General features: G+C 42.9%; 1 protein-coding gene across 6 annotated transcripts in view; it reads right to left on the reverse strand.

Annotated features, from left to right (window-relative positions):
• ENPP2 (ectonucleotide pyrophosphatase/phosphodiesterase 2) overlaps positions 1–12,725 on the reverse strand; it is a 72,618-nt gene extending 59,893 nt beyond the window's left edge. For 5 of the 6 annotated variants that reach the window (XM_032132178.1, XM_032132170.1, XM_032132142.1 and 2 more), the window contains exon 1: positions 12,438–12,725. In XM_032132178.1, the coding sequence (XP_031988069.1) occupies positions 12,438–12,710 (273 nt within the window). In that variant the 5' untranslated portion in view covers positions 12,711–12,725. The remainder of the gene's footprint in view (positions 1–12,437) is intronic. The other variant, XM_032132153.1, reaches the window with a different exon arrangement.
• Positions 12,726–25,189: the final 12,464 nt, after the last annotated feature.

Genomic DNA, 25,189 nt, shown 5'->3' on the forward strand with positions numbered 1-25,189 from the left:
GATCAGCACTCCCAAGTCCTTTTCTGCTGGGCAGCAAACTGACTGAGGGTGCCCTCAATCCCCTTGCCAAGATCATAGTTTAAAGATATTAAATAGAGCTGACCCCAGTGCTGAGCCTTGGAGACTGGATGCCAATTCTATGTAACTCTATCACCACTCTCTGGGCCCAGCCATCCAGCCAGTTTTTTATCCAGTGAAGAGGGCACCCATCCAGCCCATGAGCAGCCAATTTCTCCAGAAGAATGCTATGGGAAATGCTATCAAAGGCTATTCCATAGAGTTACTATAAGCAAGGCAGTACTTACTTACAGTCTTACATAAAACTCATTTTTCTTGAGCAGTTTTTCTAATGAGGAAAGGAATGCAGAGAAATCAAGTATATTGACTGAGTCAGAGGTTGGGGATGGAGTGGACTCTAATAAAATGAGCCTTTTTAGCTACTCCTGTCCACTTTGCACTGGATGCTGGATGCATGGGATGATGGGGGACCGGGATGAAAGCCTCCAGTAGGCTCCACAGCAGCATGAAAGACAGAAGGGTGAAGGACTTCTCTAAAGTGTCACAGAGCTCTCACTGTCCCAAACACAGCATTCACACATTGTTGTGGCCAAGAAAAACAGTCAGTTGAGTGTACGAAATAGCAATTTCAAGGAACAAAACCTTTTGACAAACTATAGAAATTCTAGTATCCACATCAAGCCTACTCAGGTACAAGCACTGTGAAACCAAATGAACTTCCAGTAGCCAGAGTGAGCATGGGAAGAGTTGAGTACCTTGCTGAAGACACCCCGAGTCTTCTTAACAAAATCAAAGAGGCACAACATACCAAGCAGAACCAATTCCTGTGTATAAAGGACTTTAAACCACATTTTTATTACAGAATCAGAGAATGGTTAAAGTTGGAAGGGACCACTGGAGGTCATCTAGTCCAACCTCCCTGATCAAACAGGGCTCTCTAGAGCACATTTCTAAGGATGGTGAATATATCCAGAGAAAGAGGCTCCACAGCCTCTTTGGGCAGCTTGTTCCAGTACTCAGTCACTCCCACAGTAAATAAATTCTTCCTCGCATCCTGGTGGATCTTCCTGTGTTCCAGATTCTGCCTGTTGCCTCTCATCCTACAGCTTGGCACCACCAAGGTGGTGGTGGTGGACTTTAGATACTTTTAGAGATGAAAACCAAGTATCTTTGCTACTCAGCCAGCACAGTGACTGATAAACAAGACAGAGAAGGAAGGAAAGATGTATGTGAAGGGAAGGATAGCAAAGCCAGCCTTGGTCAGCAGTCTGATGACCAAAAGAGGGGCAGGAGTAAGAGTCAGTGCAGGAGGGTGATGACCTATGATAAGTGGTCCTTCAGCAGAGGTCAGCCCAGGAGCCAGGCTACAACCAGATACGAAAATGCAGAACAGTGATTGCACACTGGGTATGGAGGAAAAAAGACACAAGAGTTGCTGCAGGATGATGGATCTGTATGATCTGTATCTGCTCAATTTGTAAGAGCATCACTGAAGACCCCAAAATAGGGTCACTGAGAAGTCTCTTTTTACCTGCTGAAGGTAAAACACTTCAGCAAGCAATAGATTTCAAATGACTGGCAGCTGGCTTGGAAACAAAAAGGTACAACATGATCATAAATGGTAGGAGGGAACCCAGATGTTCACAAGGATGCATTAAAGGGGTAAAGGCAGGGCAGAGAGAAAAAGGAGCTCTCAGCATGGGCAAAGGCCATACTATCCATTCATGTTTGAGAGCTGCAAATGTTCAAGACACTTCTGCAAGTGTCTTTTGTTCTTGCACACATAAAAGCTGCATTTTGTCAAGGAGGCAGAAGGCACAGGACTGACTGGCAAGGAGCTGCACCATTATGCCCTCTGTTACCCCACCAGCCTGGGAAGATCCACAAAGCAGGCTGTACTCACATGAAAGTACACCCTCCTCACCGCAGTTTCTCAAAACACCACCAGTCTTCAATTATCTGTCTGCTCATCACTGCCCGGAGGGGAATGGTATGCAAATCATAGTGCCTGGTGCACTGGAGGACTGTGCTGAGGATGACTTTCATGGCCAGAAAGATCCATAAAGCAGTGCCAGACCCTCAGGGACAATCATGGACAAATTAAAGTCTTCAAAATTGCAGTTTGCTGCAGCCCAGCCCCTGAAGCACCAAGTGCCTTAGGCACATACAAGCCCATCAGCGTTTCTGAGCATCCTATATAATGCCTGCAGGGTTCACAGGGTTGGAAAGAGAACACCCAGATAAAGCCCAAAACTCACTGAGTACAACCAGCAAAGCACGTCGACCAGCAAAGCCTGTTGCACCCCTCCTCACCTCATCTCACCTCACCCTCATGTACGTGTCCTGCTCAAAACACAGGAGACTGGGATCACGCCTGTCTGAAACTGAGTTCTGCCTACCCAGAGACAGAAGAGGAACCACTGGCCAGAGGAGGACCCGAGTCCCTGTCTCTGCTTTACCTATGTAAAACACTTGCATAGTCACTGGGATAACAACTGAAACCCAGGTGAGCAGCCTGGTGAGAAAAAGGAGGACATAACGCAGTAGAGAAATAAATTTTCCCACACCCCACATCAGATACAACAAGGTTCAGTGGTTCAGTGAGGACTGTGGATTTGGTGACAGCACTGCAGCTCCTGAAGCTGCCTGTGATGCCTGTGGAGGGATCTTGGGCTCAAGTGCACCCTCCACACACAGTAACCATTTTGGTGGCACACAAGCAGAACAAGGTTTGTAAGTGAGGTTGTGTCTTTTAGCAGGACAGCTAGGTCAGCTGGAAAGAGGAGAGGAGTTTTCAGTGACCTGAAGAAATCTTTGGGTGCCTGAATGCTTGTCTCTCCCAGCGGTACCGCAGCTAATACACCACCTGCTCCAACACAGGGTATTACACCTCTCACTGTGAACCACACACAGCAGCAGCAGCATTTACACCAGTCCCACACCTATGTTTTCCTCATCTTCAAAGAAACTAACATATACCAAATTCAGTTTCTGGACGACATTACTATTATGAAGCAGCACAAGTACTTCACTAAAATGCATTGAGAATTATATTTCTTAAGATAGTCATATCTAAAATTCTAAATTCTAAAAATTCTAGCAACTACAGAATAAAAACTGTTCTGTGGTGAAAAATCTCATCTTCAGGGAGGATATGAAGGAGTGAAACATGGAGCCACAGAGCCTGTATGTGTTTTTAGCACGGCCCATAAAAGGTTGTATATTTGGATCTTCATCCTTGTTTTCCACTGCTTGATATGGGTATCACAGGTGCCCATTAACAGTTTTATATCGGTCTTGTTAAAAGAGCTGTAGATTTCAGTGGTGTGAAATCCACCCACCTAGCCCCCAGACAGCAGTCTGGAGGTTTCAAGGGTCTTGCATGGTACCTTGCATGTGCCACACACAATCACTGTTAATTTATTTGAATTTTACAAGTGGTACAACCTAATACATCCCATGAAAATCATAGCTCCTTTAAAATAATGAATTAAAGCTAAAAGAGGAAAAAACCCCAACCAAAACAAAAACTAACAAACAACAGTCAAAAAAACCCTTAAAGATGGGAAAGTTACTTAAAGATGTAAAAAGCAGGTTTTCTAGACTTCAAATCATATTTCTAGTTTCTTTTTGTAACTTATATGTACATCCTTTACCATGTTCAAACCTTTCTCAGTAGAATATGATCTTTGAATCTCCTGGGTATATAAAACTTCTTGTGGGGACTTCTACAGTAACCCTGCAACATACCTCTCTGACTTGATTACGTTTACCCTCAGCTCAAACTCTATTTTAGTACATTTTCAAGGTCAAGGCTTGGATATGATTAAAAAATTTTCCAAGTGCTAGTCTCTCCCCTACAAGTAAAATGTGGATATAATTAATACTGTTTTGTTTATTTTGTTTTCCTTGCAAACAAGAGTTTCTGTTTGTTTGAAATCCTTTTTTTCATGTTTTCAGCACTTGGATCAAAAAAGAAATATTTAAATTAATATCTTTCTCGTGGTTAATCTAAAAAAACACACTGATATTTTCAAAACAGCAAAATCCTATTTGATTTCAGTTTAAAGAGATATGTCACTAGGAATATTGTTCTCAACTTGCCTGCAGCTGAGGCTTTGGACATGCTTTGCAGCATCACTACTTCTGCAGAAAGATCAGTGGGGTCAGGCTGGAAACAGAGGATTCCCACACAACAAATAGGGACATGCCTTCAGGTGGGCACATTTTCCTCCTGGTTCTTTGTATAAGGGGCATCTCAGGCTGAAGAATTGGCTGCTCTTATGGTGATGCGTGTTCACACCTATGAAAGCTTTTTTTTTTGGCATGGTAAATGAATGCATGAACATAGAACAGACCTTGGCAGTGTAGAAGTTAAGACCGAAAAAAAAAAAAAAGCTGAGGGCCTTCTGGGGCTTGAACCTCCTTCACATGAGTATGAGCCTGACTCAAGCAGATCTACTTTATTTGCATAAGGACTGCAGGACACCACTAAATGCAATCAGTCCAGCACAAAGAGAAGGAAAACCTGAAGAAATTAGGACAGTTGATAAAGAAGATATGTCCTCTTAAAAATTAAAATAACAATTATTAAACACTGCCTAAACTGCCTGATCTGATTCACTGGCCCCATGAACATTTAAGTGGCAGAGGATACAACAGGAACTGTCCAGGCTTTTGTTCATAGAAAAATGCATATAATGAGGACACAGCTAACATGTTAACAAACCTAATCCCATTTGCGGCTCTTTTTTGGGTGTACTGATTTATCTCATAGTTGAAAGACACACCTTTATGATGTACATTTGATAGCTTAAGCTATCCCCAGCTGTTGAGAGGGGTGAGGTATTTCATTACCTTGGAAATAACTGGCTTTTCTGCCCTTTTCCTTCAGAACAGAAATAAACCTAGCAAGTGGAATACAAGTACCAAGTGTCTACCACCAGTCCTGGCAGACTGGCAAGTCCTTGCTATCACTTCCATCCTCTCACCCCAACCATTTCTGGGGATACACTGCAAATCAAAACAGGTTAAAAACTTCCCTTCCTTTGACAGGTTTTTCAGTTGGATGAGTTTCCTGCCCTGGTCCTCAGCCCTGGCAGCAGTGTGTCTGTGAGACACAGTGAGCTGCAAACTGCTGCTGCTTGCGAGCCCCAAGCCAGGCACTGTAACTGAGGAGCGTCTGTGGGCAGGGGCAAGTTCTGCTCTCCCCCCACTACCTCTGCTCCCAGGGGAGCAGTGTCACCCCAGCATTCACTAAACACCCTACATTTCTTAACAGGCATCCGCTGCTGCCTGTTGTAACGGCAAAGCACAAAAGCGTAAAACAATCACATCTTGCTTTTTGGTCATTTTGGACAGATGGGCCACTTTCCAAGCATCACAAATTTTCCTAAGTTGAAACATGTCACCACAAGTTCAGTTGAAGGTCACATTTTTTTTTCTGATTTCAGCCGAGTGCAAAGATGACAAATGTAAGCACAAAGGGAAAAACATCCTGTTGGAACAGTACTCCCTGTTTTCTATGGGTGAGAAAAGTATAAGCAACATTTCAACAACAAAACAATGTGATCCATTGCTGAATGATTTTTTTTAAACCCGTATCATAATGTGTAACTGAATAAATTTCAAAGTCTGCAGGAATGCAATATAAAAATAATGAAGAAAAATGCTAGCAATCAAAAAATGTGCAACTCTGCATGGGTTTGCATAAGGATTATCAGGGGGGTTTAGGCAAATACTTTTTTACTTTCTCAGCATAAAACCTTGGAAAGGAATAAAGTATTTTTTAGAATGGATTAAACAAGTAAACTGCAGAGAAACCCAGGTCACTTAAATATTTATAGACTTCTTCATGACTTTAAAGCAAATAATCTTATGGAGCTAAGTTTTGTTTAACTCATATTTTGTTTTTTTATTTAGCAAAACAAGACTTTCAGAAAGAAACAATTCATTGGTTTAATGATTGCTGGCTGCTGTAGACCAAAAGCAGCTCTGCTTTGCTCAGCCTTCAGAGAAGGCTCCCCACCCTAGTAAATGTCCTTTTCCCAGCAGACAAGACTGAAATCAGCTTGAAATTATACTTGTTGAAGATTTCCATGGCAGAGACAGAGGTTCCCGGGCATCCACAGAGAGCCTGCAAAACAACTGGGACTATTTAATTTATTATCTTTTCACTGTCCATGGCTAACCCTCCTTCAAGACACTGAAACCAAACAACTTTGATGGCAATGTCTGATCCAACCCATGTAAAAAAGACTTGAGCATACCACTGCTCTGGTGAAGAGAGTGGGGACATCTCCTTTGCCAGATGCAGGGAAGGCCTCCAGTGCCTGTGGTCCCTGCTCAGATGTGTGAGCTCAACCTTTTGACCTTTTGGGAGAGGAGGAACACTCTGATTAAATCACCTTTAAAATAAGAAAAAAAAACAAAAAAACCCCACATTTTAGGCAAAGAAGCCAGGATGGATGATGGAAAGAGGCAAGGAGCAGCAATATCTTCAGGTGACAGCTGAAGTCATCAGAGGAGGAGCACCCCCTACCCCTCTACCCCTGGGCAAACTGAGTTCCCTTTGCACTGAGACAGCAGGAGCACAAACTTCCTCTGTGGTACGTTAAGCCATGACAGCTGGTTTGAAAATGGATGTGGGATTATAACCTCATCTTCAGACCCCTGCTTGTTGGGAATCTAAGCCTGCTGAAGCATCTGCTTGATTCTGCAGATAATTCAGCATGGTTTTGGAAGGTACTGAATAAAAAAAAAAAAAAACAGCACTGGGAAAACTTCTGATTTTTGCTTCCTACTCTGATGCATTATGAATAAAACAACTAAGCCAACCTCCAAACCCCATTGTATAAGGGCAGGTGGAAGTACAGTCAGACTGCAGGACAGAAGGCACAGGGGAGAGGCATGGGAAACTTTTGGAGAAGTGGCAGGTTCAGCACACAAACCAGGCTTGATGCTGCCGATGGCAAACACCAGGAGAGCACCGTAGATGAAGGGTACCCAATATCCCACTACTGTCACAGCCATCTCCTGCTATCTGTGGGGAATGCTGGGCTGGCTTGGCAGAGCAATGGAAGGGCAGAAAAAGACATCTTAGTTTTGAGGGTGGAAAGAGACAAAATATATTAGGAGAACAGAGCTTTGGAGATTCCAAAAGGGAATCTCCTTTTTGTTCCTGCTGTTTTGGAGTTTGGAAGGAGGAAAACATCCTTGTGACCTCTGCCCTATTGCTAATGCTTTCAGTTGTACTCTATTGCACAAGTCCATTATATGTTAGGGATGTCAAAAAAGTGAAGTGTCTTTAGGTGCATTGAATTTATGTGGTCAAGTACAAATTACCTGAGTTAGTGCTTTTGGACTTGGCAGCCAGCTGAGACTGGGACCCTTCAGGTTGTTTCCTGTAATCGAGGACTTAAATTCTTTGCTACAATCCTGTCATTTACAAGGAATGTACAAAGAAATGCTCTTTCCCTGAGCAGGGAAAGGAATCCTGTTGTTCTGGATATCCAAAAGGCACTTAAGGGCTTCTTAGATTTCTCCTGGATGAAGGGTCATCAGCTCCAAGGGAATTTCATCCCATCTTACAGCATTCCTTCTGTCCCAGCTGGAGGGGTGACCTTTTTTGGGGTTTTCCTATTGTCTTCACTGCCACTTTAGCTGTTCAGCGTCAGCATGGAAAGAAATAAAAACAAGCATTTATAGGTGATGGCAACTAAATTATTTACAAAATATTGTTTCATCAGGACATTTTCTCCTCCTACCCTCATAGTGACCTTATTTTCATCAACTGGATGTTTATGATTGTCACAGCCAAAATTTTGGCTGTGCCAAGAGCCTTTGAGGGATGCCTAAAATAACTGAGGAAGCTGTACCTCTCTTCCAGTGTCACCTGATGCAGGTACCAGACTGCAGCCACAAACTCATACTCTTCTTTCTCCAAAGAGGGCTGAACCAAACCATATTTCTCTTTATACAGCCTGTGAAGTCTTCAAGTATTGCAGTGAACATCCTTCACTGATACAGATCAGTGCCACTTCCCATAATCCCACTCACATCTGAGGCTGATGCTAACACACCAAACCATGGGCTGGTGCAGCTGGAGGGGCAGTAATTTGTAACAGTCCTTGCAATCAAGAGTTTTCCTGCCCCATTTGGTAGCTCCAGCACTGAATTTGGTGCAGCGTTGGTCCTCCTTTGCTGCTGCCACAACACAGGTTCCACTATCCTTTCCCAGCTCCTATAGCCCTTGTCCCATTCCCCCATTCTCCTGTCATTGGCCAGAAAAGGTTTTCAAGGTGTCACATTCAACAACAGCACTGGGGACATGCAGCTAGTATGACTTAAAAGATTTTTCAGCAGGGCAAAATATACAGCAATAGATTCAAATCCACAAATGTTCTGTGGATAGTAACTCCTATGTTTGAATTCACTTCATTGTCTTTGCCCTTTTTACTGCTAATTGTCATGAGTGCTCATGCATCCTGCTGCACCAAAATCTGCCCTAAGAGCTAGCACTTAAATAAGGTAGTCTGGAGCGACTCTGCAGAGCCCAGTTGCTGGAGTCAAGTAATGGAAAATTGGGTGTGTGATGGGGTGTCCCTGGGCTGTATTCCTCCCTTCTGCTTTGTTCTGCTGTTTGCAGAACAGCTGAGGGAAGTGTTCCAATCCTGTCCCAGGTTTGCACAGGGCTCTCTGTAAAACCTGGAGTGATTCCCTGTGGAGCCCATTTGAGAAGTCCTTGCCTTTGCTGGCTCTGACAGCTTTTGCTGTTGCGTGAACAGAGCAGTACAATCATCCTTTCTTCAGGTTAACACGTTTTCCCCTTGCAAATTATCCACTTCTGGCAAAAGAATGACCTGGGGAGACAATTTGTGTGTAAACCATGGTATGGATGGATGGTATGGATATGTCTGGGAGCTAGTGGGCTAGTGCTGGCTAAATGCATGTGTAGCCTGGCAGCCAGCCTCAGCAGCTCATCCTGCTACGTCTCGACAGCCACCTCCACTGCCACATGTGCCGTTATAGAGCCAGAAGCTTGAAATTGGGTGTAGATCAAGAAACGTGCAAGAACAAAGCATTATTACCCAGGACAATCCATATTATCCAACATATCCCAAGTTCTTTGAGCAACACAGGTATGAGAGGCAGGACCTCAGCTGAACATACCATTAACAGCAAGCAGAAGGGAACAGAAATCTGTGAAGGGAATAAAATGTTAAGTTTCAGTGATGGGGATGGGAGACAGGTGCAGCAGGAGGGATGGCTTCAGGAGAAGAATGGCAGGAACGACTCTGGCCATGTCCCACCAATGCTGTTTCTGCAGGTTTCTACATCAGATGACACGGGAGGAAAAAATTAGGTTATGGACAAGGATGGGTTTCCAGGAACTTCTTTAAAAAAAAAAGGAAGCTAAAACTGGTGAAGAGGTAAGTGACAGCAAAGCCAGAAAGTCCTCAAAACTAGAAGGCTTTCAGGTTAAAATCTTTAACTAGCCTAAAAACATGGAAACAGAAGAACAGAGAGTGAGAATCCAGAAATGTGCAATAGTGCATAATTTGGAGAGGCTGGGGCTGCCATGGGCTGGACACAGCCTGTCCCACCACAGGACACGGCTGAGGCCCTCACGAGATGGCAGTGCCTTGGGGAGAACAAAACGGAGAAGGGTAGAAAGTGCTGTGCAGGTACTGATGAGTGAGGGGGAAAGGAAGAGAAACAGCTCTGCAGACACCAGGGTCAATGAGGAAGGAGGGGAGGAAGTGCTCCAGGCACCAGAGCAGGGATTCCCCTGCAACCACCAGAAAATACCTTAGAGAAGCAGGTTTGTCCTGAATGACTGCGGCCCATGGCAAGGCCCCACGGCGGGGCCGGGAGATGTGTGAGCAGGAGGGAGCAGCAGAGAGGGGCTGTCATGGACTGGTCATCCCCCAGTGCTGCCTGGGATGGTGGGAGAGGTGAGGAACCAGGAATGAAGAACTGGGAAAAGGGGAAAGAAAGGTGTCTGAGGACACAATCTCCCAGCACAGATGTAATCCATCTGCAATAGGAGAAAAGTTCTGTCTGGCTTAGGGCAACAGGACAGGAGCTGAGCATACCTGCTATTATCTTGTATTTTTAATCTCTTTTAATCCAATTTTTCATGTACATCACTACCAACTAGAACTTCCAAGCAATTCGTCGCTTGAATATTTTGAAACATGAAGCCTTCTAGGACAAAAGACCATTTACCATGAATCTTTCTCATGGAATTTAAACAACTGTACACAACAGGAAAATAGTTCTCCTATAGTGATAGAGCCAATATGTATTTATTTCTATATGTACGTCTTTTTGTGTATTAAAGTGACAGTGACCCTGTTCTCTTTTATTCTGTGTAGAGCACACACAGTTTCATGGGTTTTGAGACAAAGAAAGCCTGTGAGATCATTTGGTCTGGCACCCTACAAATACACTTCTCATATCACACAGTGACCAGAGCAGGGAGGGTGCATCCCAGCTGGGCTGGTGTGGGTGGCATGGGGAGAGCCATGCTGGGAGGCTCAAAACCCCTCATCCAGCAAGGTGTGTCATAGGTCAAGGATGCTGTCAGCTTTGTAAGCAACTGAAAACCACTTAGTGTTCCTGGTGTGTCAGCAATATCAGGTTTTGATGTGTTTCCATAAGTGGTCCATTCATCTGGGGAAGTGCCACGAATGAGCACTTCCAATGGCACATGGGAATTCAGACAAGCTGGTGCTAGCCCAGCGCTGCCAGGAGCCGTCTCATGCACCACCCTTCATTCATCTATCACAAATATTCATTACCTCCACTTCCAGTTCAGCTAATGTCAAAGGATTCATTTGGCATCCTTTGGTAAAGGCTGAAGTGCAGACACTGCTATGAACAGCTCCAGCTTTCAAGAATGGTGCTAACCTATCTTTAGCTGTCTGGCATTCAAACTCAGCTGGCTTCCTTAATGAATAATTGGAAACCTCCCTGTTGCAGTGACATTAAACTCATAGTTTAACCTTCATATTACAGCCTCTGAAATAAGCTAGGATTTTGTAGAATAAATATTACTACACAAATGGAGCACTATTTTGTTTTCTTAACATCTTATACAGGCCAGCCTCCTAGGAGGAAACATTTCTACAGCCTTGCACTTCACGAGAAGCTCTTAATCTACAAATGTCTTTATCTGTCCCTGAACAGTCCAGCAGGTCCCCTGTGGGCAGCCAATGTTAGGGGCAGAGTCACCTTTGCTTTCTTTTAGGTACAGGCAACACCCCACTATCTTTCCCTACAGCCAGTGCTCTCTGCCAGCCCCCAGCCCACCTTCCCAACACCCCACCGCACATCCAGTGGGGAGGGTTGGAGCATTCATGTAAACTTTGACACCCCTGAAATGCCCTATTTCCCTTTTTTGTTTTTAATTGGACAAGTCAGCGTCCCAATTCCACTTGCAGAGCTCAGAGTTTCCATCACAGATGTGGGGGCAATAAGGAACAGCCTGCACAGCACTGACACATGCTGACAGGAAGCTTGCATAGATCAGCAGAAATCAGAGCAAATCACAACCAAAATCTAAGCAAATCAGAAGCAACAGAAACTTGAAAGAAGGACCCAAGACTAATACTTCAAAATCAGAATAATCAAAACCATTATGAGTTCATTATGAGTAGGGGAAATACGAGGCATGCAGTGTGTCATTGCTCCTTATCAACTTGCCTCTCTAATCAGCACTTTACAGTTGTGGCACGGGGAGTTACAGAAAAAAGTACAGATCCTTGAGGTGCTACTAGCCTGATTAAAGAAATCCATGTATTTCCCCTGGAGAAAAATGCTTAGGGAGAGGTACCTGTAACAGGAACCTTATTGAGACGGATTGCCTTTAAGCCCAGGACTTTACCAGTGAAGCTCCAGACACTGGAAATTTTAATATAAATGTGATGTAGGAGTGATGTAGGAGTTCTAAACTCATATTTATGTACTTGCATAATATTAATACTGTAGGAGGTAAATATAAACAAAACACATGATACTTTGCTCATGTCTGTGCTGGATGCCAATTTTGATATTGTTATAAGGTAAGAATATATATGAAAAGCAGTTTATATTAAAAAGGTTAAGAGAGGAGATCTCTTCAGGAGGCAAAACAAGCTGTACAAGAACTACTATGGTTTCTAAAGTACATTTTCTTCTCTGTGCATTAAATAATCATTTTTTTCTCTTATTTATGAATCAGGGTTCTTCCAACATCACCCCTGAATGCATTTTGGAAGGACTTCCTACTTGCCAAATCCCAATTCGAGTTGCATTTTGCAAAAACACATTCATGCTGCTTCATTACCCGACTTTCTTGTAATGGTATTTTTTTAAGGCTACTTTGGCAAGCCAGGAAAACACACAGGGCAGAAGGGGAGGGCAGATGCTCCTACCGTACCAGAGGGTCCTTTTTCTCCATGTCCGAAGCTCCTCCTGGCTGGCCGCGGCGCTGGCAGCGGCTCTGGCAGATGCGCGGGGCCGGGAATGTGCCGGGGAGGTCGCGAATGTGCCGGGGAGGTCGCGAATGTGCGGGGAGGTCGCGAATGTGCGGGGAGGTCGCGGGGTGCCCCGGCCCGGGCCGGCTCCGGGGGCTGCCCTGGGCCCGGCCCCGGTGCAGCGTGGCTCAAGTCAGGGTGCCAGCTGCCCCGGCAGGACAATGGCTCCATTGGGACATAGCTGGGGGACAAAGGCGCCGCTTTCAGGAATGATTTTATATGCATACATGTGACCTTTGCCTGAAATGGCTCTATGGAAAGTGTCCCTGTCCTGAAGCTCTGCTTTCAAATGCGGCACTCCCGGGAGCTTGCTTAATCTGTTCCTTTTTTCTCCTTTTTTATTTTTTGCCACAGATGCCTCAGGAGAGGTCATGTGCACATAACAAGGTGGTGCTGAGCTTTTTCTCATTATTTAATAGAGCTATTCAGTAATGGATAAGATTATTTTCTTCACTTTGCAAAGTCGTTCACTAGGATCTGCTATCTGGAATGCTTTTTCTGCTTTTAAGAATTTAACTACAAAACCAGAGTACCCCAATTTCCAATCCCATACTCTTGAGCTAGCCTCCAGTGGCTGACACTTCCAGATACTTCCAAGCTCAGGCCACCTTTGCTAGAGTGCATATAATTTTAAATTTATGCATCCAGATAACAAGAGCAGGGCCTTTGGGTCTTTTATGGATTGGAGCAAGTTGTTTATTCCTAATAAATTTATTATAAATTAATTTACTTTAACTGTGCTTTTTAAGTATTTTGAAGGCTTCTTAAATGGATATAAAATAGTGGCTGTCAATACACACCATGCATGAAATCCAAATATTGCTCTAGCTGGGCTGGAGATGGGGGGTGAAGACAGAATTTATCACCTTTACCTTGGGATATGGCAGTGAATGCTGCAGGTGAAATGATGGGCCCTCAGAGTGATTCTTTATTAGGTTACAGGGAAAGTTAATAGCAGTGTGACTCTCAGGTTAGCCAAATTTTCCTTTATAAGACCTTGATTTTTGCTGTTTATTGCTCTGACAAACTTACATTTGCACTGACATTTTTGTGCTGAAAAGAGTTGGGAGTTTTTAATCTATTTTTAGTTTACAGCAAAATACACCAAACATTTTTGAGGTTAAAACAAAGAATGTATTCTTTCTATACTAATGTTAAACAAAATTATCTGTCCTTTCCATAAACAGATCTCAGGCTTACATAGCCTGGAGCAACAGACCAGATTTTGGGGACCAGGGAGGAATGGCCTTTGTGAAATGAATACATTCATTCATCCCCACCAAATTCCATACAAACTTTGTCAAGTTATAAATCTTTAAGAGATCTTTGTGTATACTGAGCACTGTGTGCAACTTGGTCACACTTAATAGCTGAGCTCTCTGAAGAGCATCTTTGCTGGATGTCTTTGAGCCCCTTACTGACCATGGATCACACTGCAGGTTTATCTTAAAGGAAGGGAGTTTTAAAAGGTGCTCACAGTCCCAGCCAGATGCAGGAGTGTGGTCATGGCTGTCTGTCATACACCAATGCCTCAGCACAGCTGCACACACAGCCTACATCTCTCTCATAAAAAGTGTGGTATTGTACATGCTGGGAAAGCAAATTTCTTGTCCTGAAATAAATCCCACCCCACCCCCCAAAAAACTCCAAACTCCACTGTGAAATCTCCCCAACCACCCTCCCTGTTCCCTATAGCCTCTTCCTTCGACATCAGGTCTTTCAAGAGAGGGAACATTGAAAAGTAGGATAAAATCAAAGCTTTGAGGAGCTACTGCATAGACATCAGGTCCTGGATCATAAATGAAACAGGGCTCCTGTTGGAAAGACAGCACAGAGCACATGATAATGCACAGAGACCACAGAAGCAGACAGATTCCAAGTGTTTGAGAAATATTAAAATATGGTATCAGCATGTGAGGTCAAAGAATATTAGATACAAATCCAGTTAGAGAACAAGTACTGAATACAAGCACCGAATACAAGCAAATTAAAATATACATATATTCTGCAATATCTAGATGCAAAATGTCTGAGCAAAGGGAGCAAAAAAATATCAAAGAAGAAACAAACTAGCAAACTCGCAGATCTCCACCTCATAGCAGGCTGCTCCCAACACTGTGCTCCCTAATACTTGTTTGAATTCCATGTAAAAAAAGATGTATCTCACTTGCCTTAGAAGCTAATGTGCAGCCTGCCATGCTACTGACAACTTTTTAGCCCCATCTCACTTTAATATGATTTTTCCTTCTTTTACTTTGATTTTAGCTTATCGCTTTTAATTATTTGTTGCCCCATGAAAAAGAATCTATACTACAGCAGAGGGGCTTAAACTTATTGTTACAAGTGGTCTGCTGAATAAAGACGTCTGCATTTTAAACTGAATGATTTCTCCAATTTACAGTGTTAATATATACCTGTATTTGGAGAAAAGCACAAGCTTCCCTACCTAGTCTCACTTCAGCATGGTTTGCAGGAACTGGCAAGATTTAGCATTTCCCAATATATTCATTGCAACCTAAAAATATTTTGGTCGATCTTTACATCAGTTTAACATCACAGCATTCTTGGTCATACAGCTACTCACTTCTTTTGAGTCATAGTCAATTAAAATAAATCTTAGGCAACTCTCACTCTGTATAAACACATTCAGGCGGTTTAGCAAAACAGATGCTGCTGTCCCTAGATGTCATGGGGAGCAGTGGGTATTGCTTTAGGTAATGCTTGGTCAGAATTAACTACCATAGTTCAAGCAGGGGCAGTGCCCTGGGGCAGAGGCGCACACAGTGATGGAAGTGGAAGCCGGTGCCTGTCCTGAAGGGCTTTGGGAATGGATTTCTACCCAAAACCACATAATTTTTAAATGTGTATGTAAGAGTTATTTAAGATCCCTAAAAGGCAGTCTGTGCAGTGCCACCATCACGCTTTTACAGGCTGTGGCCATCACTGCATTTTCACAGAATCATAGAATGGTTTAGGTTGGAAGGGGACTTTAAAACTTGTCTAGTGAGAAATTCCTTCCTAATATCCAATCTTCGCCTGCTCTCTTTCACTTTGAAGCCATTCCTCCTTGCCCTATCACTACATGCCCTTGTGAAAATACCAAACAGCCTCTCCAGCATACCCTCAGTGAGCTGTGATTGGAGATGTTGGATCTGCTTTCTGGACTAGGATTTAGGCACCAGCAAGGCACAAGTTGCTCAGATCAGGGCAGGGCTGCACTTGCACAGGTATAGCTGCATGGAGGAAATTTCAGACACAAAGGTCCTATTTTGATCGTGCAAAACATCCAAACTAATGAAAACAAAAATTACAAGTTTCCAGGTACCGTAGGTTCAGAAATCAGTATTCAGGAATCTGATTGTACAATAAGTGCACTGAGGAGAATACTCACTGTAAGGGGCATAGGCTCATGCTTTCATGTGTAGCTAAGGTTAATGAAAATTATAAAAAATATTTCTTTTTCAATATTCAGAACACATAGGATAAAAAATTGTACAGGCTCAGCTTTAAAGCAGCTGTTCTCATCAGAATCAGAAATCCGAACATCTCTTGAACTCATGCAATCAGAGCGAGTAGCTATATAATTAAATCATGCCACACATTGAGCACCTATATATGGATTTCTGGAGCTAACATTAAAATCCTATTTTTAAAAGCTGTGTTTACAGATATCCCAGACTGCTAGAAATAAAGACGTTTTGAACATAACTCCTTTTATGCCTGCACTTTCTGCAGTCATTTTAAACTGTATTGATACAAATAAATTCATCAGAAATTTATACTGGCAGTTTAATATGCCATGGGTATTACAGCACTAAAATCAACCACAAAAAAAACAGCGTTTCAAAAAAATTGCACTGCAGATAGTCATGAATAAAAGAAGATTGTGACTTACAAGAAATATACAACCCCTCCTCCTGTTAATCTGTTCCATATTTGATCACTGAGCTTGCATTGCAGTTGAAAAATATCCTGGGGGACTACTTAGTGTACTGCCTAATCCAACCATCCACCCCCTGCAAAGTACAACCTCATGTGGTTTTGTTTCTTTAGGAGTTTCTCTGCAGCTCCAATGACCCAGCTCAGTTTCACCTCCAGCAAACAGGTCTGAGCATGAAGAAATAGCTTCTGTGGCCAGAACTGTGCAGAAATATATAATTCTGTACAAGCATAATTGCATGAGCTGAGCTAATGGAAAAAACATACTTTGTCCAGCTACTTCTAGGCATGGCTGGAGTTACTCCGTCTGCAATCTGAATGGATTATGTGGTCTTGTATCTCTGACTTTGCCTTGGCATATTTTCTTGTTCTTAACCCTTCATTTACTGTATTACAGCTACATAAAAGCTTTGTTCAAACTCCAAAGGTTTACCACTTCTGTTAAACAACATTTTTCCTGCCATTAGATGTTTTTTTTGCCACTAGACTTTGCCCACCAGTGGGGACGTTATGGTATCCTTTATCCTCAGTTTATGCAAAAATATATCTTCATTCTGAAAAGTCATCAGACCCAGAGCTTCTAAAAATCATTTGTCAAAATATTAATCCTCCTTTCCTGGGCTCTGTTAACCACAGCATACCAGGCTACAAGCAGTTATAAAATACCACAGCTTTACAAACCTACACCAGCAGGATCCACCTGTGTGAAGGTGTCTGCCATGGAGAGTTCGGGATGGAAGAGAAATGGCCAAGGGTAAACTGTAGCCAGGAGTAAATGTGTGTGGGAAGACGAAGTTTGGATATGTGGAGACTCAAAAAGATTGTAAACTAAAGCTTAGTTCTCCCTGGCCAACATGAAAAGACTCTGCATGGGCTGCAGTTTTCCTCTGAGAGAGCTAGAACTAGCTGAGATAGCTCATAGCTTCATCACTTTGGTCATCATACAGGGCACTCCAAGTCCTGGATAAGGCCAGCAAAGAGCCACAGGGAAGAACAAAGCATTGCCAGCATCAGCCAAGACCCTGCTCCTTGGCTTGAGGGCTGACACCATGGCTCCTTATCTACCTTCCTTATCACTAAAACATTGCTCTCTACACCTTCAATATTTCCCTTCAACTGGTTTTCTTCTCCCAAAGCCAATCCCCTATGCCTATCCCAAACAACATCTCTTTATTCTAACACAGTTACAGCTCCACCTGAATTTGAAGTCCCTAGTCTTGTACAATATGTACAAGTGAAGTAAAGTTCTACATCCTGAACAAGATGTACAAATTTCTTAAATTAAACAGTAACTAGGGACCAAATTAATAAAATCCCTAAAGAAGGAAACACAACAAATTTCAAGGCTGCTCTTACCTGCTAGAGAAAGTCCAGTGTTAAAACCTGACTATAAAGGCCTAACAAGAGATACTGCACTAGGAATAAGGGTTATGAAGGTTAAATAAAAAATAGTATGATAATTGCACACTCCCAGATGCTGACAGCAATCCATAGGTGACAGTAGCCAACAAACATAGCCATAAATACAGCAAATGTACTGTAGAGAACAGAGAAGCCAAGAAACTCTGGAAAAGGTTTACAGAGGAAGGACTAAGGACTTCCAAGGGGTCCCACTACAGGACAGCGGTTGGAAATACACATGGATTTGCAGGTGATACACCTAGACCAGCCTTTGGAGCACAGTGAGGAATTTTGACCACCCACCAGCTACTGTGCCAGCAAGCAGCTGTGGGTCCAAGCTGTGTCATGACCTGGGTTGTTGATACAGTGTTTGTAACTGAAGATCAGTGGGTTGGCCACCATTACTATAGTGCTTGGATTTTCATCTTCCCGGAAAGAAAGCTGAGTCTCCAGAAAACATAAACATCTCAATCTTTTGGGGGCTGGGGAAATTGGACAACATTTTTACAAGTAAAATATAATAATGATTTCTTATTTCTTATTGTCTCCACTTGGGGTGTAAAAGCTATTTCAAGTGATTGGACAACTCATCCTTGCTTTTTGTGCGAAGCCCATGGAAAATCCATTGTGAGAAGAAGCTACAGGCACAACTGCAACATGGATTAGGGCCTTACAAGTGCTAGATTGAGCAGGTATCCATCACAGTGACAGCTGCTCCTGCACTGAAATGTACTCGATTCTGGGAAAAAAAACCCAAGAGGGAACTGGCTTGTTCAGTTTTGGATGCTGCAGAGAGGAATGACTGTGCAGTGAAGGTTTTTGGGCTGCACAAATCAATTTTACATACAACTCCTTGAGAATTCTAAAAGGACTTGTTTGTTCACAAAGCTTAGTTTTATTTCTGCTTACAATTTATCTTCTGTTTTTGATTTCTCACAACGTTTGTGTCCTTTTTCCAGACCCCCCTGCAAGTCTTTATTCACTAAAGCTTTCAGAGTTTTGTTTTTGTTCTAATTTCTTTGCCTTCTAAGTTGTTTTTATTATGATGTACCACACTGAGTGCTATAACAGCCTGTGAGGGATATTTTCTAAGAAGAATAAATTATGGGCATTAATACAACAAAGCACAGAGGTTTTGAACATTTGGTTTCAACGTGGAAAGATTCTCTTTCATATGAGAGTCATACTGAGGATTTATTTCTAGGGGTCTTTTTTCTGCTATTAAGATCTAACGAAGCAGTATTCTACTGAAGGCTTATTTTTTTCCTTGCACATACTGTCATGGTTACTGCAGAGCTCTTCTCCTGTTTCTCATTTCACTGCAAGGTACCTATGTGCATATGAAAGGTGTACTGTGCAGGGTTTGCTTTCAAGTTTTCCATTAAGGGGGTGGAAGGAAGGTATGGGGGTTTTGTTTGAGCTTCTTTTGTGGAGAGGGATTAAGGAAAGGATACGGAAACCAGGGGCAAAGTAGTTCTTTAAAATAAATCCAGATCTCCCCTCTGTAAACACATGCCAAACAAATATACAAATTACAGCAAATTGCTTGTCTGTGTTCACAACTGGGCTCATGCTAAAAACTAAGAACACTGTAAGCATGAGTTAGAACATTTATTTGGACCTCCTTGAAAAGTCTTCCTTTCAGTAGGTTCAATCCTGCAACATAAGTAATTTAGCTCTCATGAGTAGTCCCATTGACTAAAAGCAGGGCCTGGATTTACAGGGTCACCTAAACCAACAGAGGAGTTTCGAATGCAACATTTTCCCATAAGTCACTTCCCATTATACGCTTTTGCCACCTGGACTCCATCTCCTTAAATCTGCTTTATTGGTCCCATATGCCTTTATTCAACAAAATGCTCGAGCTTTGATGGAATGGAAGGGACACAAGCGAGCACCAAGCAGCTTTCCTGAGCCGGTGCTGCAGCCGTGCTCCTGATTAATGCCTCCATTCATAGAGCTGTGTCCCCACACTGCACAGGGAACAGCCTCCCACTTGTAATGCCCAAACATGCTGGCTTTCTCTTCCAGATCTGCTCACAAAATCCACTGCGTCATGGCTGCCTCCAGCTTGCAGCTCTGTGCCTGTGTCCTTTACATGATGGAATTGCCTTTTGCTGAGTACCCACTGAGAGCTTGACAACAAGGGCTTCAACTCCCATTGTTTTGTCCCCTCCTAGCTCCCACGAGCAGGATCTCAACCGCAGCCCTGCAGGTCTGGAGGCTGGCAGCCCCCAGCTGGCACCACTGCCCCCTTCTTGTAGCCCCCTTCTTGTACCATCTATGCCTCCCAAGGGATTTAATTTAGTTCCCCAAAAGGCACAAAATACTTTTTCCCCCCTGATTTTGGTTGGATCTCGTTTCTGGCTATTTAGCAAACTGGCTCACCAGATCAAGCTGAGCCTCTGGGCTGATGCTCAGGAGTCCCTCGAAGTAGAGTGGAAGGAGGACAGGACCACCATCTTCAGCAGTCCTGTATTAACTAATTTTAGAATCATACACAAATTAGGGAAGAGAAAGACACGGCTCCATCTTTCCTTCCAGCCTTGTATCTCCATACTCCTTCTCCTTTTTGTCTGCGTTTTACAATGCAAGAAATATAAGAAAACATTTTAGTGCAGATTTCCTGAAAACAATGGCAATTTTTGGACCTGGACAGATTTTTAGCAGTACCTAAATGTATTTCAATGGTGGCATTTCAGCTATACGCCTCCTGTTAAGGTAAAGATGCAAACAGTTTGATCATATCATACTCCAGATCAAAAAGTGGGGGGTGGGAACCGCAAACTGCAATGTTTGACTTGAACTCAAGTGAAAACATCTGAAGGCTTTTGTGGGTGTTTGAACTTCTCAGTGACAGGAATCAAGGTAAAAGCAACTTGATTGTTTCTTTTTATCACTTTCCAGCCTTGGTACAAAAACAGGAATTCATTAATTACTTCAGACACCAGTGGGGTTGGATTGGCAGCAGCGAGGAGCTCCGAGCCCTTTCCTTGTAACTGCTGTGATGAAAAACTCCTGTGTTTCCTTCCTCACCACATGTCTCACAAAGAGATTTACGGCTGTGTTTTAACCACGTGTCAGCGAGCCAATGCATCAAGATTTACAGCAGAAAATTTGGAGACTTATCTTCAGCTGAATTTTCCCACTGATAGCTATTATAATTTATAATAAGTGTTTGCATATTTAATTAGCTGTATGATGATAGTAAACACTAGAGAAAAGTGGCCTAAATGGAGGAAGCAAGTGAATGGCACTGTATCCCTTCCCATCCCCACAAAGGTTAAGCAGTACCTGAGAATCAGATTTCTTAGCTGCACCATGCTGCTCACAAGCAGCAGCAAGTAAGTGTATAGAAATACCAAGAAATGGATGTTTATTTGCATGTCCTGAGGTTTTGCTTTAGTTCTTGCAGGATCTCTTACCATCAATGCTACTTCTGTCAGTTCACTTTCAACCGAACTCCCAAACATCCCAGCAGAGACAAGGACCCATACAGTAAATTTAAGGTGGTGATCACTTGCTTAGACACCTTTCACCAAACAAAGAATTTAAAAGCCATTTCTCCAGGGTTGATTGGTTTTGTTTTGGTTTTGGTCCCTGTTCTGTTTTTGGCAGTCCACATGCACAGGGCAGGGGTCTGTGAGACTGGAACAGAGAGAGGCAATGGACTTGTGAGGGGATGCCAAGAAAGAGGCCTGGGGCAGGTTAGAGCTGAACACCAATATTTTCTTTACATTTCCTAGCACTGTATTTCTTGACAGCTCTCAGCCACTTTCATGACATGGACACCAGGGAATGGGACTGCACAGCAGGGAGTCCCTCTAGGTGGCCTAAGCTACACAGTTTGCTGTTACAGAGGTTGTACTTACTTCTTTATCAGGCCTTTTTCCAGACAACAAAAGCTCAAATCTAGCTAATGTGATGTCAGCTTCTCCCTCTCATTTTCTGGCCCATGCCCAGAGCATAATCTTCCTCCATGTTTCAAATATGAAACCTTGCATTAGGGCTTTGAGCATTTCCACTTTAAGTTGTTGCAACCTCTTCCACGTAGCTGGAAGAGCATATATAACTCAGACACCACAGCAACTTGCCAAGTTGTGTTCAGCTGAGTTTCTTGCTTCCATTTGGAGTTAGCTGTTATGGATCACAGTATTGAAATAAACACATGTCAGACGGCATTAATGAAGAGCTGTTGAGCTGACTTAGAAAACACCAAAAAGGTCTTCATCACAGCCTAATTTCAGGTTTCAGATTTCTTTGGTTCATCTCAAAGTTCCAGGTCCATTATTCTCAGTACCACTGCTGATTATTATCACTACTTTTGCCTCAAAAGGTGAAAACACCTCCAGACTCAGCCTGCTGCACCTCTTGCTATCATCCCACCCCTAAATCCATTATCTCAGAGAAAAGCATTTAATAGAAAAAGCCTAGAGAAGACTGGCACAAACTACCAGGTGACAGCAGCTATCTTTCTTCCACTTTCTCTTCTTGCCTCACTGACAGTAATTTCCACATAAATTTTGGCATATAAACGTCTTCCTGCAAGAAACACATTTTACCTTTTACAAGGTAGCACCTTCAGAAAACACATAATTACTACTGAAGTAGAATTTTTGTTTGAACTGTCAGTCCTCACACTTTTTTGAGGGGACCAGTATGAATTTAAAAAGTAAAATTAAGCACACATGTACTTCAAAAGATTACTTTTTAAGGTGTCTTCCTCCATTTTAAAGGATTCATAGAGCACAATTCCATCTAGTTTCCTTCTCAAGTTATCTGCAAGACACTCAGGAATTCTTGAAGCACTACAAAAGGCCAATTTAGGCATAAATGCAATACATGCATAGTAAAAATAAAACAGGTAATCCATTTTTACAACTAATTGTTGGAGCATGTACTCTCCAGCAGAGTTTCACCCCTGTATTAATTCAGCTCATACTTTACCAATAGCTAAAACCAGCAGGATCAATGTGGAACTATGCAAATAAATAGCAGCAATAATAAAACATCAAGAGTGTTCCAAGAGTGTTGCCTCTTTCTTGCAAAGCAACAGTCTACTCTCTCTGATCCCTTATGCTTTTGCCATTCACCTGAGGTTGGACGTAAGATGAAATTGTTAAATCAGAGGCTGGGGAGGATGCCAGACTTCCAAACCCAGGCTGTGAAAGGCCCCCTCTGTCCATTGCAGAATTTCACAGGGACTGCAGACGGCAGATCTGAGACAGCCTTTCAGGCCTGTCTTTATCAGTCAAATCTCCTCTTGTGCTCTGGAGGAACCCCTGGAGACACTTCAGCCTCCTGGTTGTGCTAGTGCAAGGGGGCTTGGCTGTGTGCACCCCCAGACAGCCAGACCCCAGGCTGCCAAAACTTCCCTTCACACAGGCCCGCTCTCAAGCAGCACCAGCCTCCCTCTACTTGCAGGACTTCTGATTCTTGAAGAAATTTTGATACCTGTCAGGAGAAGAAATTAAGACCCTTTCAGTTTTATTATATTTCTTCCATTTTATAGGCAGGCTGTTTCTTTTTTGTTTGCTTTGCAAAAGACATTATACTATAATAATCAACCACTGGAAAGAGTTTGGTTTTGATTCCTTTGGATGAACTGCCTTAGACGGACTGTGTCTGAAGTAGAAAAGATTAGTTCTGTATTTACTAACATGCCACAGGCTCAGGGAGAAAAGGGGGGAGTAATCCCTCAAAAAGGGCTGTTTGTTATAAAACCCACCACAAGTAATCAATATACCCCAAAAGAGCAAAGGCAGTGATGGAGCAAACCCTTAATGTGAACCAGACCGAGTAACACGCAACAATCAGCTTGATGGGTGAAGTAGTGATTTGGCAAATGTTCTGACATTCCTTGCCATGGGATTTCCGGGCAGTCATGGTGAAAGTAAGTAAACATGCCTCATCAGAAATAACATTAGCAACAGACCCAACAGTAACACACAGCTGGGCTGTTCATTCAGAGCAGGGATTCCTTCCTTTACCTGATACTAAATCTTATTCTCCACATGGGGCCACAAAGCAGCTTGGATATAAACTTTATGTCAAAAATTCACTTCCATCAAAATACTCCTGAGCTGGAGGTGCAACAACGTGATTGCCAAGTTCGTCCTTCATGACAAAACCAAGAGGTTCCCTGAATTAATCCGTATCCATTATGACTGTGTGAGGAAACAATCCAGGAGCTGGCACTTTCTGGCTCCTCAGTTCACATGCTTTCCATTACACAAAGAAATTCTATATTTCAGCAACAGGATTACCCAGGCCTTTCTGGGAAATTTTAAGCCAAAGCAATTTCCTCACCTAGAAAACAAGAGTAAGAGGGTTGAAACATGTTAAAGGTTTTAAAGAGTGAAAATAGTGATTGCTATTCCCATGTAGCAACTGCATCTTGATCTTTTTGTTTGTATTTCATTGAAGGAACTCCTCCCGTCCCTGGGGAGCATGAACTTGCAGAATGGAGAGAAGTTAGAAAAGGGGTGTCTCATTTTGTCAAGTGATGGATTCAGTCCCTCCAGGAAAGGGAATATAATACATAAAATCACTTTATAAATCTTCAGCTCAAGAGCTACTAATCAAGGGTTCTTTCAGTGTCTGCAAATTCAGATGATCTCCTAATACCCAGCCCTTCTTTCTGATTAGCTGCAAAGAGTTGTGAGCTTTTTTGGTGACACCAAACTTGGGGGCGAATTTGAGACAGTCCCCTAGACTGGAAATCAACAGCAGCAATTGTATACAGAGGTTGGGACTTTTGGATAAAACATCAGGGCCCATGGGGAACATTCCTGCATTAAAGTCAGTGTTTGATTCCAAAATTTGATATCTCCAAGATGCTAAGAGCGATTTCAAGAAAACAAGACCATCACTCAAAGCGTGACAGAGGCTTCTAACTGTTACAACATCATCTCCAGCAAGCATTAACACTGCATTTTAAACACTGAGTGCTGGGGTTTGATGCAGCTCCAGGGAAGTGCTTTCCTAAGCTTCGGAGAAGATGTGCTAAATTTAGAATGTTGTCCAAAGAGAAAACTGGTTATAATCACCAAAAATCCATCTAATGTTTTACAATGATCCTAAAACAGGCAGATTTAACAAGGGATGGCAAGTAGCCACTGACTTGACTCCAAGGTCACCTGTCAAATACAACAATCTGATCAAGTACTGAGAAGCCACATGATGTTCAACAAGCAGCACAAGGCTGAAGGGAGCTTGAAGTATGGCTGAGGGACAACCTCCTGCCTAATGCAGAAGGAGCTCCCAGCTGGTGCTTCTCTGTTTTGTGCTTCTGTGCTACTGAGAACCTG

The sequence above is a fragment of the Corvus moneduloides genome, chromosome 1 (assembly GCF_009650955.1).
Source record: "Corvus moneduloides isolate bCorMon1 chromosome 1, bCorMon1.pri, whole genome shotgun sequence".
NCBI lineage: Eukaryota > Metazoa > Chordata > Aves > Passeriformes > Corvidae > Corvus > Corvus moneduloides.